This window comes from Electrophorus electricus, chromosome 7 (assembly GCF_013358815.1).
Source record: "Electrophorus electricus isolate fEleEle1 chromosome 7, fEleEle1.pri, whole genome shotgun sequence".
Taxonomy (NCBI): Eukaryota; Metazoa; Chordata; class Actinopteri; order Gymnotiformes; family Gymnotidae; genus Electrophorus; species Electrophorus electricus.
The window spans coordinates 8,933,152-8,951,021 of NC_049541.1; the positions used below are offsets into that span (position 1 = coordinate 8,933,152).

Genomic DNA, 17,870 nt, shown 5'->3' on the forward strand with positions numbered 1-17,870 from the left:
CTATATCAATTCTGTTATAATTTCACAATGTGGACATTTAATGTTACAGTTGAATATATTTAATTTAGGCCAAAATGCGCGGTCTAGTAAATATATATATTTTTTATAAATATATGTTTTTAAGTTAGGTGAGTCATAATTGCACTGAAGGCTTAAACTGCAAATTGAGTAACTTTAACTTTAGAGTAAATATGGCACCGACATGACTGGGAGGTAATTAAGACATCAAAAGAATATATGTCACATAGTTGTTAATAAGGCCTTTAAAATGCTTTATTATATATCTACTAAACAATGACAGAAAGCACCGTGAACACAACCACTAAAATACTTTCCAAGACTTAATAAACTGTTACCAAAGGCGGCCTGATGTTAAATAACATACATGTATATTACTACACAATACATTATACATAATCAAGTAGTTTTCATCTCTGTGGCAAGCAGACAATGTGACAAGAGTCGAATTTGTTATTTTCATAGCAACACTGATTAAAGTTGTGGTTCATTCTTAACATATTCCGCAGTGAAGTATATCACATAAGGGCTGCTTTGTTCCAAGTTCATACTGATGACGATGCACATAAATGTTGTCTTTGTAATTATTTAATCTCTTCTCAAATGACTTTATTAGTTTTCCCCAAATATTTATTTTGAAATATTTTGCTGAACGTGACCGGAAGTCAATCTTTCTATTGGGTCTAGCTTCACATTGTTCTAGAAAAAGGTTAGGCATTCATGTCTTGCGTGTGAAACGAAATTAAAATTTACCCTTCGATTAACTAGACATTTCCCTGGGATCTAAGATCGCGCCATGTCTGAGTCTTCACGCTTCCATTCGCAGTTGGCGTCCATTATGGAGGTTCTCGCGAACGCTGCGGTGGCGGAAATATGTGAGCTCGTGGAGGATGGCTATGCGGTCCTGCGCTTGGAGATTTCACGTAGGGAAAAAGAAAACGAGGGTTTACGAAGAAAACTGCACGCCCTTGAATTGCGAGTGGCGCGTGAAAATGCACAACGTTCCGCTGGCAGCTACGTTTGTCTTGAACGAGCAAAGCGTTGTAAGTTTACGTTTTACAATAGGTAATGTTTAATGAAAAATTGCCAGTTGTATTCAGCTCTCGGAATGATTAATTACTGTCGTCAGGTGAACCCCGATGTCGCGTGGAGATGGAGCCAAGCTGCGATTCAGCAGGAACAGATCGCGTTCATACGGAAATCCAGTCCTCTCCGACTGCCTCTCAAGCACAGGTGTGATCTCGGCTGCGCTTGTACCTCCGAAACAGGAAATCGCTGGCATCAACATTTTCTTATATCAACACGTTCATTTTTCTACAGACTATTACTTTCACCAGCAAATAATATGAATGTCAGGCCTAGTTGTACGGTTCCCTTTTTAGTCCTGTGAACAAAGTTATGAAAAGGTTCTGTATTTGCCAACTGCTGGTAGTTCGTGTTGTATGATACATACATCACAGCCCAGGTTGTCCAGGTACTATAGATTTCCCATGCTTCCTTTTGCTAGAACTAATTACCAGCACTTTAAAAATCCAGAATTGCAAATTGCATTTGAAATGGATACTTCTGATCTAATCTAGTGCTATGGTTAGGTGCATGCAACCACCTCACTAATTTGATTGTTTACTAGTTTAAATTTATGTCTACACAGCCAAAAGAGGAGTGTGATGTCATTCTGATTGGGGAAAGCAGTAACTTCCAGACACAGGGTAAGAAAAAGCACAAACACACGATATTTGGTGATTACAAGATGGTAATGTGTTAATTTATTAATTTGATTGTTTTACAGAGGATGAGCAGTCTGTCACTGACGAACAGATTATCCAGCCAATAGGAAGCGAGGAGCAGGATGAGTCGAACCTATTTGGACAGAGAGTAGAGGCAGTGGACCACTCCCAACCTAGTGTGCATACACTCTCAGAATCAGTCACACACAACACACACACAATTGATAATCAAACTCACAATCTCACACCTGCATGCTCTTATTCTATGACTTCTGACCCTTTATCAGCACACAACACAGGTGATACACACACACCAGACGTGCCATATTCTTTGCTTGGGGCAGAACATGCACCTCACACACAGAATTCACAGACATCCCATCCTATCCACAGTTCACTTCCAGTCGTTGCTGCGGAGACAGGGTCAGGGTCTGGGGTTGGAAGTTTGTTTGTGTGTCCATTCTGTGGGAAGTCACTTGCATCTCTCAAGACCTTGAAGACCCACATGCGCGTCCACACGGGCGAGAAGCCATTCGGCTGTGCTCAGTGTGGGAAACGTTTCTCAGACTCCAGCAACCTGAAGCGGCATCAGAGTGTGCACACAGGTGAAAGGCGTTACCGGTGCTCGCACTGTGGAAAAGGCTTTGCCCAGTCAGGATCACTCAAGGTGCACCTCACCATCCACACAGGTCAGCGGGGGTTCCGCTGCATAAAGTGTGGAAAAACCTTCATCTCAAATGCACAGCTCAGAAACCACCAAAGTCGTCATCATCCTCCTCCCACAGTGACTTGAGGTATGCATGTGTGTGTATATATATATATATATATATATACACACACACACACACACACACACACACACACACACACACACACACACATACTGCATGCTGAGTGGTGGATTAATGGGACAGAAGTCGTATTTGTATCATATGGGTAAAGTCTGCAAAATGTTTGTAAACATTTTTCTTCTTGTGTACACTATTGAGTAGCCAAGAATGTTCCTGTCCTTAAACCTTCTATCCTTGTCTTGTCTGTGATAATTGAAAAATTAATTTTGATTAATTTTTTAAAATATCTTTGTTTTTATATATATATATAAATATTTATATATAAATATAAATTTTATATATATATATATAAAATACATTAGGAAGAAAAATTCAAATAACATGAAACTTTGGAACTGTACTGTCCAAAGGTTCCCTATTTAATTTGTGATAGTATATTTTGTTATAGTTGCAGTGTACTTACAGTAAAATTTATTTGCAATGTATACTTCTGATGGCTGACTCCTTGCTAGTACTGTTCATACTTAAGTTACATTTTCATGCTCATCGTCTGAATTATATTAAAATGGAGAAAAATGAAAACTAAGATGGTTATCAAATTAGTTTATTGAGAATTATATTCTGCATTTCATGACCCATTGTAAAAATACATAAAATACCTGGTAAAAACACTTGCGATTTTGCAAAATTCTGTGTACAAATGCACCATACAAACTATGTAAATTTATTACATATTTATAGACAGCTGTTCTATTTCTACTATCACTGTAATATAAATGTGCCAGCTAAGTAAAATCTATAGTTAAGGTTAAATTTGAATTAAGTGCATTTAATCCCAAATTGAGAATTGCAGTGGGAATATATTCATGCATGTGTAGCAAATTAGTTCATGTATTACAGCACTGGCAGTTCAGTGGTTATGGCCCCTGGTAGGTACCATCATGCCTGCAGGTCACAGGGCACATTGACTGCTTTCCCCATAAGCAACTCGCAAAACCTCAAGTACTCTTTTGGGTACTTGCCAAGTCACTCCATTCTTCTTCAAACAATGTGTTCAATGTAACAAAGTCTTCACCTAAAAGCATTTGTCTTGGTTTGACACTTTTTAAAGTATTTAAACACTGTCCATGTATGGTAAAACACTTTAGACAAGCTTCCTGGATGTGTATTACTTCCAGTTCTTCGACTAAATTGCAGTGCCAGTGGTGACTTACCATTAAAAATTATTTTTGCCTGCTTACTTCACATTCACTGTCACAAAACAACATGCCCTTGGTATATAATGTAGGGTTTAAATACAAGCTAAATGCATCTTAATAATTCATGTCCTGCGGGCCATGAAGACTGACTGATAATTCATTATCACACCAACATAGTCATCACATGAGTGCTGTTCCTTACTGACTTAAGCGATTATTATTTTAAAAATCAAGTTAAATATGCTGATAAATTTCTTTTTGCATTTCATGCTAAATTTAACAGCTCAGTGTCCTTATGTCCAGAATTTCTTACTCATTTACTCAAAACCAGTCTTTAAATCCATAAATTGTAAGTTACTTTTATGCTTGTTTGTTTTTAAGCTTATACAGGCACTTTCCAAGCATCCAACAATTCTGTTGTTCAATAGCACCCAAATATTTAAATATTTGTTCAAAGGCTCACTGTAATATTTGTTTATTGGGTCTATAATCCTGTTAAACAAGCTAGTTTGCACTATGCAGCACTAGCAACTATGTCTCAAAATATTAAAGAAAGGCTAGACCATGTAACAGAATTTACATGTAACAGAACAGAAGTCATACCCTCTTGTAGTGATTCAATAGTTCAGCACAAACTCAAAGCACCATAGTACTAGGGAGGTGCACCCTGTAGCCAGACTTCAGGTTCAGATCTCAGCTGAGTCCCCAAGAATGAATTGGGGAAGGCACTTAAGAGCAGTAAGCAATATGCACTACCAATCCACAGGAAAGCTGGCACTGATTTTAGGCCCAATATCACTCCTCATTTAAAGGGGAAAGTTTGCCATTTTACACTATCGCAAATTTCATTTAAAGCACAAATGGCAAAATGCAAACAACAAAGAGTATAAGCTTATTGTGATCCATGTGGTGGCACTGTGAAATTGAACTGCTATGACAATTTTACATTGTGTTGTTTCCCTCTGATTTTAACTTAAATAAAGTTAATTGACCAGATATCTCTGGAAATGTATGGATCTTTTTAAATGGTTACTGCCAAAGTCAAGAAAGCCCAATCAATACATTAAAATACATTAAAAATACATAAAGTTTGTGCTGATCTCACCATACAGCAAAATTTAGATCGGTAGTTCAAATAATCTGCTGAGCTCATTACAACTGAGTTTATTATATTAACACCACATTACAGAACGCTTGCACTAAGCTCTGAACTCACATTAAGTCATGTTTGTTGAAGGTGGCCTGCTTATAACACTACCATGTCGTCAAAGCAGCAACAGCCTATTTTTTTTCTATTTCTATTGATGTCACTGTGTGCACAAAAAGGTCATAATTGATTTGCTTTAAACTCTGAATACCTGACCCAGAGAACAATCCAAACAACCAGGATGATTAGATTATATACAAGTTAACAGTACCAACAAGAAGTAATAACATTAACAAAATTATACCAATAGTACAAATGTAGTACACGCACTAATTTGCATATACTCGAGGGAGCTTTCACTATAACACCATTTGCTGTGAAGAATTATAAAAACTGAGTGCCAGTCATGATTTGAATTTCTACACACATAAGTTATATCTTTTCTGATTGCCTGCTTCTAATGTGCTCACCGCATCGCCAGGTCCTTTCCTTTACTTGGAATGCCTTACTAATTTGAAAACTTGTTTTTCTGCAGTGGGAACTGTTAATAAAAACACCCTGAAATATGTGGATACCAAGTAGACTAATAAAAAGAAAAGGATGGTGTATGAAAGGGAGACATTATGCATTCAACATTAAAGAAATTACTATAATAATCCGCGTGATCTGAACTTCGGCTACTACAGAATAATGAAGTGTTGACACAAACTTGTGTCCTCACATTCAGATTCAACTTCACACACAGATTCAGGTGTGTTTGTGTGTGTTGGTGTGTGCATGCACACGCACATGCATTTGCCTTTGTGAAATTTTGTCCACACGCATTTCTTCATCACTCATTTCTGGAGGTGATATCCTATATGAAAAACAAAATTTCTGTTTGAACAGTTTCGCCAAGGTATATACCTTATTTGTACAGTGGTGCTTGAAAGTTTCTAAACCCTTTAAAATTTTCAATACTTGTGCATAAATATGACCTAAAACACTATGACCTAAACATCAGATTCTTACAAAGTCTTAATATTAGATAAAGAGAACCCAATTAAGCCAATGAAACTAAAATATTATACTTGGTAATTTATTTGTTGAGGAAAACTGATCCCAGTGTCGGGTACCACTGTACTTAACTAGACCAAACCAAAGTCTCCCAAACCAAAGTTGACCATTGACCATAATAACTCACCTCAGTCTTGGTTTGACTCCATCGCACTGTTGTTCCAGACTTGCATTTACCTAAGAGAGTTGGCACAGAGTTTCATTTTCTGAAGTCTGAAGCTGTTGTACTGTATTGTGTGTGTTTTCCTGAAATTATTTAAGACTGGGATTAAGTTTAGTTTTGGGGTAATACCTCATACATGTAAAAATAATATGCGCATGTGGTGATGAACATGTGTGTATGTGTACTCACATATTGATGAGATGAGATAAACGATGGCCACTACCACAGCAATTCCTTCCATCACACATCTGTCAGGATTTGACATCAGTGCATTATCAGCAAGAAACAATTTCATCAAACACTGTCAGAAAACACTATACAAATCCCAGTACCTACAATTTAATACAGAAATCATAAATAATCACAGTAATCAGGAATTTCCCTTATCATACCTGGAGAACACAGTGGCACAGAGACAGAGTGTTAGGATGAAGAGGAGAAGGGCTTTAAAAATCATTCCATCTAAAAAAATGATAAATCAGCATTACAGTAAATCTTTGTGAAAATAACAATAATCAATTAAACTGTACTGTGGAGCTGTACATTTAAAATCTCTTCTTACCTGAGGGTTGGTTGGTAGGTGGATAATGACTGTTATAGAGAGATTCTGTAGGTGGTGGGACATCCAGCAGGCCAGTCAAAGACTGGCTAGGCTGCTCATCGGCAGAGTAAACTTTATACTGAGACTCCTCCTCTTCCAAAAATGTTTGTTTGTCTGGAGGAGGATGAGTTTCTGTAGGATCTGTAAAACAACGTGATATTATTCTCTCTCTAAAAAAAATAAAAGTTGTTCAAAGCTTTTAATAAAATGAGCCCTTACCATATGTAAAACAAATGGGTGGATCATTTTCAGTGCTGTTGGTATCATCTAACCTTGATGATACTTCATCCACAGTAGTGGAGTCTGTTCTACTGAAGACACTCCCCCCCAGCCATGACTGACATGACTGGCTGACGTCATTCAGAAGGCTGGCCAATGAACTTCTGACTTTCCGCCTTCGACGGAAAATTCTGCAAACACACACAGTCATAGCAACTTTAATTAATAGAGCTTATTAGTACTGGTAAAGTTAGTACATATTTATTGTCTTAGACAAAAACATTATTTTTCTTAGAGAACCTATTATTATTTTAATAAAACTAGAAGTGGAACAAAATATTTTACTATTTTATTTTTTCTACTCTAGCCAGGGCTTTAGTCTGATTCTTAACACTGACCTATCTGTTCTCACATGAGGATATGTATTTGATAGAACATACAAAGCATATCTGTAAATCATTCTGGACAAGAGTGTATGCCAAATGCTGAAAATTGTCTTTCTTGAAAACACAATGACTTTGTGTTATATGTATGCTTATACTACACTTTACCACTGGTATATACTGTAGACTACTGAAATTATTTCAGATCTATGTCCTGACTACTAATCAAGCTCTATGATCTGTATATAGATGGATTTTATGAGGAGAAGAGAAAATGTCTGCAAAAGACTTATTATATTATACAAACACATTAGCCACTTAGCAATCAGAGCCATGAGCTACACATGAATACAAGCAGCATCACAAAGCAGGAATTCATGAGATACAACAGTCACATCTAGAATAAACCGATCAAGGCGCACGTACATGTGCACACACACAATCTTCTTTTATCCTATTCTCTAAAATAGTCAGTCTGCACTTTTCTTACTAATGTAATCTGACATGCCTGACTTGTCTGCATGGGATTCTAGTCATGCAGAATGGATGACCATTTTTAAGATATGATGTAAGTTCTTTAAATGATTCCCTTTAGAAGTTGCAGATATGAGCTCAAGGAACTTCTTTACACTGAGCTAATGCATTAAATTCTGTTGTACAGAAATGTAATTTATTTTCTTTCTGAGAACAGGACTCATGTGATGCAGTACTGATTGTCCTTGATAAACCAAGTTTAGTGCTGGTTTAGCAAATAATCTCACTGATGACCTTGTCACAAACACAGGCATAAAGCATATAGTATTTAGTTAACAGTGTTAGCAGAATATTTATGCTGTGGTCTCAATTGGAAGAAAGCATAAAGGTACTATGTCTCTTGTGGTTCACCTGTAGAGCAAGGTTCTCTTTCAGAAATGTTGACTCTAACTTCACCTTCATCACTCCCTCCTTCTCTCTCTCTGTCAAACTCATATATAGGACGTTTCTCTCTCTCACTGACCGGATAAGGTTTTCTTTGTAGGAGATGTTGGTCTGTGTCGGAGTGAAGGTCAGGTTACCCTCATCATCAGTCCCAATGCTGTCTTCTGTTAGTACATAGTAACCATTGGCAAGGAGTCGTGGACTCCGCCGGCACACACATACTGAGCCTGTTACTGGATTGGTGGAGAAACACTCGTAGGAGGAATCGGAGAAGAAGGATGTATCAAAACTGAGGGAAAGAAATAAAAATATTAAACATAAATATCTAATAACACATGCAGTCATTGTGTGTGTGTGTGTGTGTGTGTGTGTGTGTGTGTGTGTGTATATATATATATATATATGAGATTCCAGGTGATAACTGGTTTGTACTGTAGTAAAAGATGTAGAGAGATATTGAAAATTGTAGTGATCAGCTGATGGACATTTGTCCAAAAATATTGTATTTTGTTGTACTTCACTACAACATAGAATCTCTCTCTACCAGTCTCTACACTCAGACACTCTGCAGTAACAAGCTTTGTCTTCATGCATTGTGGTCTTTACAGGTGAACCTAAAATAAATATTAACATAGATCAAAGTGTATAAAATCTGCAGACCTGTAGCAAGCTTGGTCTTCCTGCATCGTGGTCTTTACCGGTGAACCTAAAATCAATACCAACATATAGCAAAGTGTATAAAATATATTTATGTGTGAGAGACAGAAAGAGACAGATGATGATGTCATACTAACTTGTAATAACTCCTCGGAAAAATGAAGCCATTGCTCTCAATTCTGTACAGCCTGCAAAACAGAAACACACCTACAGGTAAACACAGCCATATATGCTTGCACAGTCAAGCATACACAGTTCCACATATGTATCAGAATAACGCTATCCGAGGAACTCACAGACACACTATTGCAAACTTGACCAACTTTATCTAAAACCATACGTTCAAGATACTCCCACCACACATGCATGAATACACAAGCACACACGTTTACACAGAAGAGCCTACCATATTCAACCCCCCCCCCCCCCTTTAAAATATATGAGTATTTTCTGACGTGTAAACTGTCTCACTTATCACACAATCCATTATGGAAAGGAAGCAGATACTTCAATATATAAAATATAACACTGTGTAAAAGGAGAATGCCAGAGGAACAGAAGCCCAGGATGGGAAAAGGGCGAGGGAGAGGAGAAGCAGGAAGCAGGAAGGAAAAGAGGAAAGAGGAGGGTTAGTATGGGGCTGACAAATACACCGATGATGCTGGCAAAATGGGAGGAGACAGTAGAATCCTACTATACTTCCTGTTAACTGTTTGCAGTCTGGAGAAGAGTGGAGATAAGACTAAAGCTGTGCGCGCGTGTGTGTGTGTGTTCACATGAGAGTGAGAGTGAATTGGTCAGTGGTAACCAGGCTGCCTAAAACAGATGCACTGTGTGGTTAGACCGCTCACGCAACATGAACAAAGGAAAAGTGAAAATGAACGATCCGTACACTTCTGTAATAGTATAAATATGTCCTCAGAGTAATCACATGGCAGGGAAATTCTGTTTTTATTTGAACAGGAAAAGACGCGAGAGTCTGTTCAGAATGTACTTTAATGAATTCAGTTCCAGTGTTAAGGAGCATTATGGTGAAACCTTAGCATCACTCCAAAAAACCAACACACTAATTACGCATAATATGGGAGCCAATCAAATATTTTTGACTGCCAAATCATTGCTTTAATCGTCTAAATAAAAGTCTAAAATAAGGTAAAACGCTAGACGCTCGGTGGCGTTTTCAAAACGTAAAGAAACTAAAATAGTGCATTTATTGAGTATTGAATGTACTATTTTAGCTACGAACAAGAGCGCTACATCCAAAATAGAGAAGAGATCAAGGGAAATTGGACAGCATTCGTTAATTCTTCAACTTGAAATAACCCCAGCATCGATTTAACTGAACAATCTGTTTGTATTCAGTACAAACACGCGAAAAATGCACAGAAATAATAGTTGCTGAATTATTTAACAATGAAGATAATAGCAAATGTCGTTATTAAAACAACTCATTGTAAAGTGAAAGCCACCCAATGTTTTGAACAAAACTGATCGACACTGTCGAAGAACTTGAGGGAATGTTCGAGGTATCAAGTGTACAGAAAATAATTGCATCATGCATTTATTATGTTCCTCGATCTGTCTTTATCCTGTCAGTTGTTGATTACCGTAGGCTTCAAAAGATAAATAACACTTAACGGCCTACTCAAACGAATTTCAGTATTTTGACAGTAGCCTGGAAAACGGTGACGTAAAGGTCAAAACAATAGCGCAGATAATACAGTTAGTTAATTCTATATGATTGAATTTAGAAAATCCACTTAATCTCAGACAGTAGGTGATTATATCATTTTGAAGAGAAATGGTGATATCGCCACAAGAACAATATTCAGAAGCTTCAACGAAACACACTACAACGCGAACGAAAAATGAAAAGTAAAACATTTCAGCAAAACCAGTTCTCCACGGGAATATAAATCGACACGTCTTTGGCACAGTAACAAAGCAATAACGATTTCAGTCCAACTTACGAGTGTCTTTTCCAAGCGGAGGTGAGAGCTCTAAATTCACTTCAAGAACGTCAAGCAAATCAAAGAAAACAAACCACTTAGTTACGCCCACAGCTCTGCTCTACAGTACTGGGCTGCTATGGTGTATAGAAATCACCGAGTAGGGGCTTCCCTACGTGTGACAGGTCCTTTAGTTCATAATTCATATTTTACACACACTGTCATATACAAGTGCTAATTAGATACTTGTTTACTACTATAAGGGGCAATACTAAAACATTATTAATCACAGTATCAGTATTTTATAAAGGGCAATAGCCAGTCTGTCTTACCTTGAATTCAAATTTCAGTGGAAATACAAATTAAATTAGTGAAGTAAAATGTAATGGTAAATAAGTAATGGTATTAAAAGGCAGCATCAAACACACACACACACACACACACACACACACACACACACACACACACACACACACACACACATATATATATATATATATAGAGAGAGAGAGAGAGAGAGAGAGAGAAAGAGAGAGAGAGAGAGAGAGAGAGAGAGAGAGAGAGAGTCCCTACCACCAGTATGTTTATTTAAATAAAATTTTAACCCAAATTTGAACAAAATGGGCTGAACACTGAATTAGCATTTAGGTGGACAATAAAGATGTAAATAAATATGACAGATATTTTATAAAACAAAAAACTCTTTACAACATCATGCAAGAAATGCTGACTGAAGACACCATTGTAAAAAGAAGTTATAAAGCTTGGCAGATGTTTGAAGTTCAAAACGTTATTTAGCTTTTTCAACAAAAATATGAATATCACACTAATAAACAGTTTAAAAAATGTCTTACCTCAGTTATTTGACCTGGTTTCTCCTTTGATGACAAAACTTTCTTTTTTATTACTATATATCACCCCTGGTCCGTATTTAGATTTCCTTAATGAATTTGCTTATTTTCTTTCCAGTGTGAACTGCCACATGGCATGAATGTAGTTGTCAATTGTATTTTGAGTACAGTATGTACAGATTGCTGAACTTATGAAACCCCTTTTAAATATCTTATGTGTAATGTAATGTATTCTATGTATTATTGTGCTTTCTATATCATATTTTTGGGCTAGTTGTGGAAGTGACATGAAAGTAGTGTTATGATAAATGTGTTTAAGATGTGTGATGCCTTTTTCTATCCAAGATGTAAAGTTTAATATTTTTTGTGGATGGTAAAATCCAGATTGTTCCAAATGGGAGAGTGAATAGATTGTGTGAGTTTGGAGTGTATCTTGTGGAATTTCCACCAGGCTATTAATGTCATGGCTACCATCAAATTGTTGAAACTTGACTGTTTTTTGATTGATAGACTGATACATTTTATATCTCTCCATAATGTTTTTCTATGTCTATCCATATTCTATCTAATATATTGTGTTTTATCCATTTTATTGAAGATATTTAGAGTTCTGTAATGTTGTGAGTTTGATTCTAGGTGATTTATTTTTCCACTAGAATCCACTTATGATGGTACCCAAAGGTTTAAAGCAGGTTGGCAGGGACTGGATGGGAATAATTGAAAACAAATAATTTACTTTAGGTAATATTAGCATTTTAATTGTAGCTATTCTTCCAAAGAGTGTAAGGGGCAAATTTGTCCATCAATCAAGTTTGTTACTTATTGTTTTAATAATTGGAAGCCTTATGTGGTGTAAAGAATATGGATCCATTTAATAAATGATTCTACAAGTCCAAATCTACATAGCATAGTGAATAAGAACTTCCAGTTTACTCTATTGAAAGCTATTTCTGCATCCAAGGTGACTATTGCTGGTGGTATTTTTTGATGAGAGGTATATTCAATTTTATGCAACATCCTATGCATATTGGTGGAGCAATATCTGCCTTTGATAAAATCTGTTTGGTCTGGATGTATTAGTTGATGGATTACTGTTTTGATTCTTTTGGCTAGAGCTTTACTTATGATTTTTGTATCAGTATTCATAAGTGATAGTGGCCTGTAACTAGAGGGTAGTGTGGGGTCTTTATTTGGTTTAGGTGGAGAGAGATAATGACTGTATTCAGATTTGTTGGCAGTGCTTCCATTTTGTCTAAATTCTAGTACCAGTCTGTTAAAAAGTGAAAAAGTGAAGCTAGAATTGGCCAAAAGTATTCATAGAACTTTACAGGGAAACTGTCAGGTCCTGGAGCTTTGTTTTTAGGCATGATTTAAGGCTTTGTGAAATTCTTCTTGCGATATTAAGTTTTCAAGTGTTTGTTTTTGTTCTTCTGTTTAGTTTTGGGAGATTGAATGTAATGTTCGAAACTAATTCTGGGGACATCTTGAGTTTTATTTATATATATATATATATATATATATATATATATATATATATATATATATATATATATATATATACATACACACACATACACATACACACACACACCGGAGAAGACAATGTTATCTCTCATGCTATGTCCAGTAAGTCCAGTATTGTTTCTTTCGTTTATTTTTTTCTTTTTTGACCAGTGAAAGTTGGGTTGTGATTTAACAGAGTGTTGTAAACTTTTGTTTTGTTTAGTGAATGTCACAATCAGTTCTTGACTGATTTCTAGACATTCACGCAGTGCTTGGAATTCCTTGTGTAATATCTCGACCAAAGAGAATCTGGCGTCCAGCGCAGCTAGTTTATTATTGATGGAAAACACGATCACCACCGCAGGGTGGTGATACTGGTTCTTCCATTACTTCAGGTGAGCTAGGTGGTCGTGGTCGCTTACCGCATTTTCTTCTTTTTATCTTTGTTCATAATGACAACGTTGTTGTAGTAGTCAATGTATTCCTCTTAGGATTCCAGGATGTCCAATGTGCAATTCCAGAGAAAAAAAAAAGAAGATTTGTTTTACAAGATTTTTGTGGTCATCTCGATTCTCCACCATCTAGATTCTCGCACTCTGTCTTGCAAGAGATTGGTCAGTGCGCCGTTGCCTCTGTCATTGCCACATATATGAAATTTTATTCCCTTTTATAAACTTAAAAAAAATGTGTGAGAAATGGGGAGAGAATGAATGCTGATGTATGCACTTGAGTTTGATGTACAAGTATGTACAAGTGTATGATGATGCATGCATGGGTTGTTTGACAGAGTATGTGAGAGTTTGACAGTGTGGGCATGAGAATTCAATAGTGTTTGCTTTGATTTTGGAGTGTTTAAAAAAATGTATCTAGTAATTTTAGTGTCAAAATCTTGCATTTGAATATCACCCAATATTGTTACAGATCACTTTTTTTTTTTCATTAAAAACCACTGTGGACCTGTGGTTCAGCTGTGAAATTTAGATTGTTAGGGAATTTTTTGTGTGTGCTTGTATGTGTGAGAGTATTATACTATATTTTTACATATAGGCTATCATGCAAGGACAGATAAATATAAATAAAATAATACAACTTTGCTTACAAGACTAAAGACTATTTTTTCCTTCCACTGCCATACAGCATCTCTCTTAATGTGTTGATATTTATTGCCTTGGTCATCCTCTGTCAGCAAAAGGAATGATGGAAAGCAGAAAAGGAAACAAGTGGGAAAAGAAAAAGGTTATAAAGGTCAGATGGCCAGGAGAGATAGACTACTGCAACTCGCTACTTGCTGGTCTTCCTCTAATAGCCATCAAACCTTTACAACTTGTCCAGAATGCAGCAGCACGACTGGTCTTCAATCTTCTGAAATTCACACATTACTCCACTGCTGCACTCCCTTCATTGGCTCCCTGCAGTTGCACGCATCAGATTTAAAACCTTGATGCTTGCCTACAAAACCAAAAATTGACCAGCCCCTTCATATATGAGGTCAATGGTCAAAGCCCGATCCGTACCTCAAGTACTTCGAACCTCAAGTATGGCTCGGCTTAAAATACCTTGCTTCAGGTCTCATGGACGACAAACATCGAGACTATTTTCTGTCCTGGCTCCAAGATGGTGGAATGAACTGTTTGGACAGCAGAGTCCCTTGCAGTCTTCAAATGTACACTGAAGACCCATCTATTTGCAGAATATTTAAAGGACAACTGACACTGCTCCCATATTAACTGACTAAATTAATATTTATTGTAGGCTATTGTTTATGTTGTTTAACAAACTCTAGCACTTATTGTTTATAGCACTTTATCATTGTACATTGTACATAATACCTTATGTATTTTGTACTTCTAGGTATCAGCATTCATCCCTGTATTCTACAGTAGTTCATTGTTTGTTTCTAACCTACTGTACTAGGATATTCTATGAGTTAATGACAAAGCACTTTTGTAAGTCGCTCTGGATAAGAGTGTCTGCTAAATTCCGTAAATGTAATGTAAATGGGAGAAGCCATGGCAAATGAGATGGGTTGAGGCTCAGTAGCATCATGGCATCATTGGTAGGTGTACCTTGGCAGAAAGAGAGAATATATTATTAGGCCTGTCCAGGTACAAGGGTGTGTAAATTGGGGAACTATGTTCAATGATTGACTCTAGCTATGGCAGCATAGCTAAAAGGATGGGGCCAGAAGGAACCACAGGCATGAGGGCACCCTGGAACATCATCACTCCACTGTTTTCAGTCAACAAACATGAGTGACAAAACGTGACAGCATCATAAAATCCCAGTTGACCATAAGTCTCAATGTCCATCTACCACTTTACCTAAGATGGAAAGTAGTTAATAAAATGCCTGACTGTACAGATAGGTTTTCAGCCTAGCCTTAAATATTGAGTCTCAAACATTTACAGGAAGGTTTTTCCATATTGTGGGACCTAGGAAAAGGCCTTACCCCGTGTGGTAGATTTTCTTATTCTTGGTACTAGTAAGGACCCTGCACATTTTGGTCTAAGGTAGATATAGCAAGTCATGATCCACTACGAGTCCTCTAAGATACTGTGGGGCAAGACCATTCAGTGTTTTGTAAGTCATTAGAAGTATTTTATAATCAATACCAAATTTTAGTGGGAGCCAATGTAACAAAGCTAAGATAGAAGTAATGTAAGCAAATGTTCTAGTTCTAGTAAGAACTCTGGCTGCTGCATTTTGAACTAGCTGGAGCATGTTTAGGTACTTGGTGGTACAGCCCGATAGTAAGGAATTACAGTAGTACAATCTTGAATTGATGGACTAGCTTTTCTGCATCATGTGAGGAGGGTATGTTCCTAATCTTTGATATGTTCCTGAGGTGGAGAAAGGTTGGCCTAGAAATATTATTTATATGAGTTACAAACGAGAGACAGGGATCCATAATCACTCCAACATCTGTAACTGTTAAAGAAGATGTGATTGGTAGACCATTGAGTTTCTTTAAGTAATTAGAGAGAAAGAACCTAGCTGTCTGTGGGCCTAATAGAAGCATTTACCTAATGCTTTTATCCAAAGCAACTTACAATTATGACTGAATACAACTTGAGCAATTGAAGGTTAAGGGCCTTGCTCAGGGGCCCAACAGTAGCAACTTCGAAGTCAAGCACTGTAACCACTGAGCTAGCACTGCCCTTCTGTTTTGTGAGGATTAAGTGAGAGAAAGTTTCTCAACATCCAGTGTCTGATATCCTTTATACATTCCCCAATAATAATAAGATGATATATGTCATCTGGTTTGGCTGAGACATATAGCTGAGTATCATCAGCACAGCAGTTGAAACTAGCACAGTGTTTATGTATAATGTCATCTACAGGTAGCATATATAAAGAAAAAGCAGAGGCCCTGGAACAGATTCTTCTGGGACACCATAGCTAACCTTGTTGTATGATGAAAAGTCTCCATTTATGTTAACTAACTGGTAGCAACTGGCTAGACAAGATTTAAACCAGAAAAGGGTTATTCCTCTAATCCCAACAATCTATCAACTTTTTGAGCCTATCTACTAAAATGTTGTGATCTATAGTGTTAAATGCACTCAGATCAAGCAATATAAGCAAAGAAACATAAGCCTGATCAGATACCAACAACAGGTCATTAACATTTTAATCAATGCTGTCTCTGTACTGTGATGAGGCCTAAACCCTGACTGAAAGATTTATTGTATCTGGTTGTGATTCAGGTATGATTTTAGCTGCTAAGATACAGCTATTTCTAGGAACTTGGAAATAAATGGAAGGTTTGAGAACAGCCTGTAATTTGACAGCTGACATGGGTTGAGGTTAGATTTTTTGACATGACTTCTAATTTGAATGAATTAGGTATGTAGCCACTGTTCATGGAGGAGATTATTACATTTAGTAAAGGTTCAGTAAATAAAGTGGCAAATGGATATTAGCCCACCAAAATGAAGTGAGGTTCAAGATGTGGTGCATAATGCAAAGACAGCTTTTGCACAAGGGCCTGATGGGGTGCCATTTCGAGTGAATAAAAATGAACCTGAGCTCTTGAGGTTTTTGTGGAAGATGATGATCGGAATCTGGAAGAAAGGGATTAAGGGATTAAGAGTGGAGAAGAGCATGGGAATCTGTGCATATAGAACAGATTTTTTGCAGTGTGAGCGCAGAGACTGGCAGCATACTTGAAGGTGAATAAAGTAGTTGATACATCAGTATAAAATGCAGGCCTTTCTGGACTTGGAGCATAGTATTACAGCATCAGATTCAGGTAGCAAAGAAAGAGGGTAGGGATCTACATGTGATTTTCTTTAATTTATTTAATGCATTTGGTTTAGTGCTACATAACCTCTCATAGAAAGGATTTGGATTCTTCCAGGTACCAGATAAGGGTACTAGGCTGTCTGAAGCATATTTTGAGGTTATTCAGTTCTGTTTTAGTACAGGAGAATTTATTACATCCTGGCAGAGATTAGAAATTGGCATAATGGCTGGTTGGACCATTTCACCATTAGCATTTACAGTGGCAATGGAGGTAATAATTAGGGCCTCTAAGTGGGTTGTAGGTTGGGAGAGGCTACCTCCAATTAGGGTGTACATAGATGATGTAATGCTTACAACTACTTTGCCGTGTACCTGGTGGTTGCTAGGGAAGATGAATGATATTCTTAGGTGGGCAAGGATGAAGGTTAAACCTAGGAAGTCCA

The 17,870-nt window shown here is 37.0% G+C and overlaps 2 protein-coding genes across 6 annotated transcripts; one reads left to right on the forward strand and one right to left on the reverse strand.

Moving 5' to 3' along the window:
* Positions 1–359: 359 nt before the first annotated feature.
* Positions 360–3,590, forward strand: LOC113584119 (zinc finger protein 239-like). Its single transcript, XM_027020852.2, has 4 exons — positions 360–1,061; positions 1,148–1,251; positions 1,670–1,727; positions 1,808–3,590. The coding sequence occupies exons 1-4, from the start codon at positions 815–817 to the stop codon at positions 2,536–2,538; spliced, it is 1,140 nt and encodes a 379-aa protein (XP_026876653.2). The 5' UTR covers positions 360–814; the 3' UTR covers positions 2,539–3,590.
* On the reverse strand, positions 2,230–11,192 carry tmem71 (transmembrane protein 71). 5 transcript variants are annotated; one of them, XM_027020854.2, is made up of 11 exons: positions 9,351–9,471; positions 9,017–9,067; positions 8,883–8,928; positions 8,302–8,511; positions 6,922–7,112; positions 6,664–6,843; positions 6,494–6,563; positions 6,291–6,349; positions 6,066–6,115; positions 5,672–5,738; positions 2,230–2,322 (listed from the first exon to the last, which is right to left on the reverse strand). In XM_027020854.2, exons 1-10 carry the CDS (start codon positions 9,364–9,366, stop codon positions 5,715–5,717), a joined length of 897 nt encoding a protein of 298 aa, XP_026876655.2. In that variant the 5' UTR covers positions 9,367–9,471; the 3' UTR covers positions 2,230–2,322; positions 5,672–5,714. The 5 variants fall into 5 exon arrangements, with proteins under 5 accessions (XP_026876655.2, XP_026876657.2, XP_026876656.2 ...); XM_027020856.2 differs by lacking the exons at positions 2,230–2,322; positions 9,351–9,471 and adding an exon at positions 11,161–11,192 and having other exon boundaries at positions 3,125–5,738; XM_027020855.2 differs by lacking the exons at positions 2,230–2,322; positions 9,351–9,471 and adding an exon at positions 10,850–10,966 and having other exon boundaries at positions 3,125–5,738.
* Positions 11,193–17,870: the final 6,678 nt, after the last annotated feature.

What these genes read in the sequence shown, in the direction of transcription:
- LOC113584119 (XM_027020852.2), top strand. Translation starts at nt 815, where the DNA reads ATGTCTGAGTCTTCACGCTTCCATTCGCAGTTGGCGTCCATTATGGAG. An exon ending in TCTTGAACGAGCAAAGCGTT is followed by an intron (nt 1,062 to 1,147) that starts GTAAGTTTACGT and finishes TACTGTCGTCAG; the next exon opens with GTGAACCCCGATGTCGCGTG. An exon ending in CAGTAACTTCCAGACACAGG is followed by an intron (nt 1,728 to 1,807) that starts GTAAGAAAAAGC and finishes ATTGTTTTACAG; the next exon opens with AGGATGAGCAGTCTGTCACT.
- tmem71 (XM_027020854.2), bottom strand. An exon ending in TTTCCGAGGAGTTATTACAA is followed by an intron (nt 8,929 to 9,016) that starts GTTAGTATGACA and finishes TATTGATTTTAG; the next exon opens with GTTCACCGGTAAAGACCACG. An exon ending in TTATCTCATCTCATCAATAT is followed by an intron (nt 6,116 to 6,290) that starts GTGAGTACACAT and finishes CAACTCTCTTAG; the next exon opens with GTAAATGCAAGTCTGGAACA.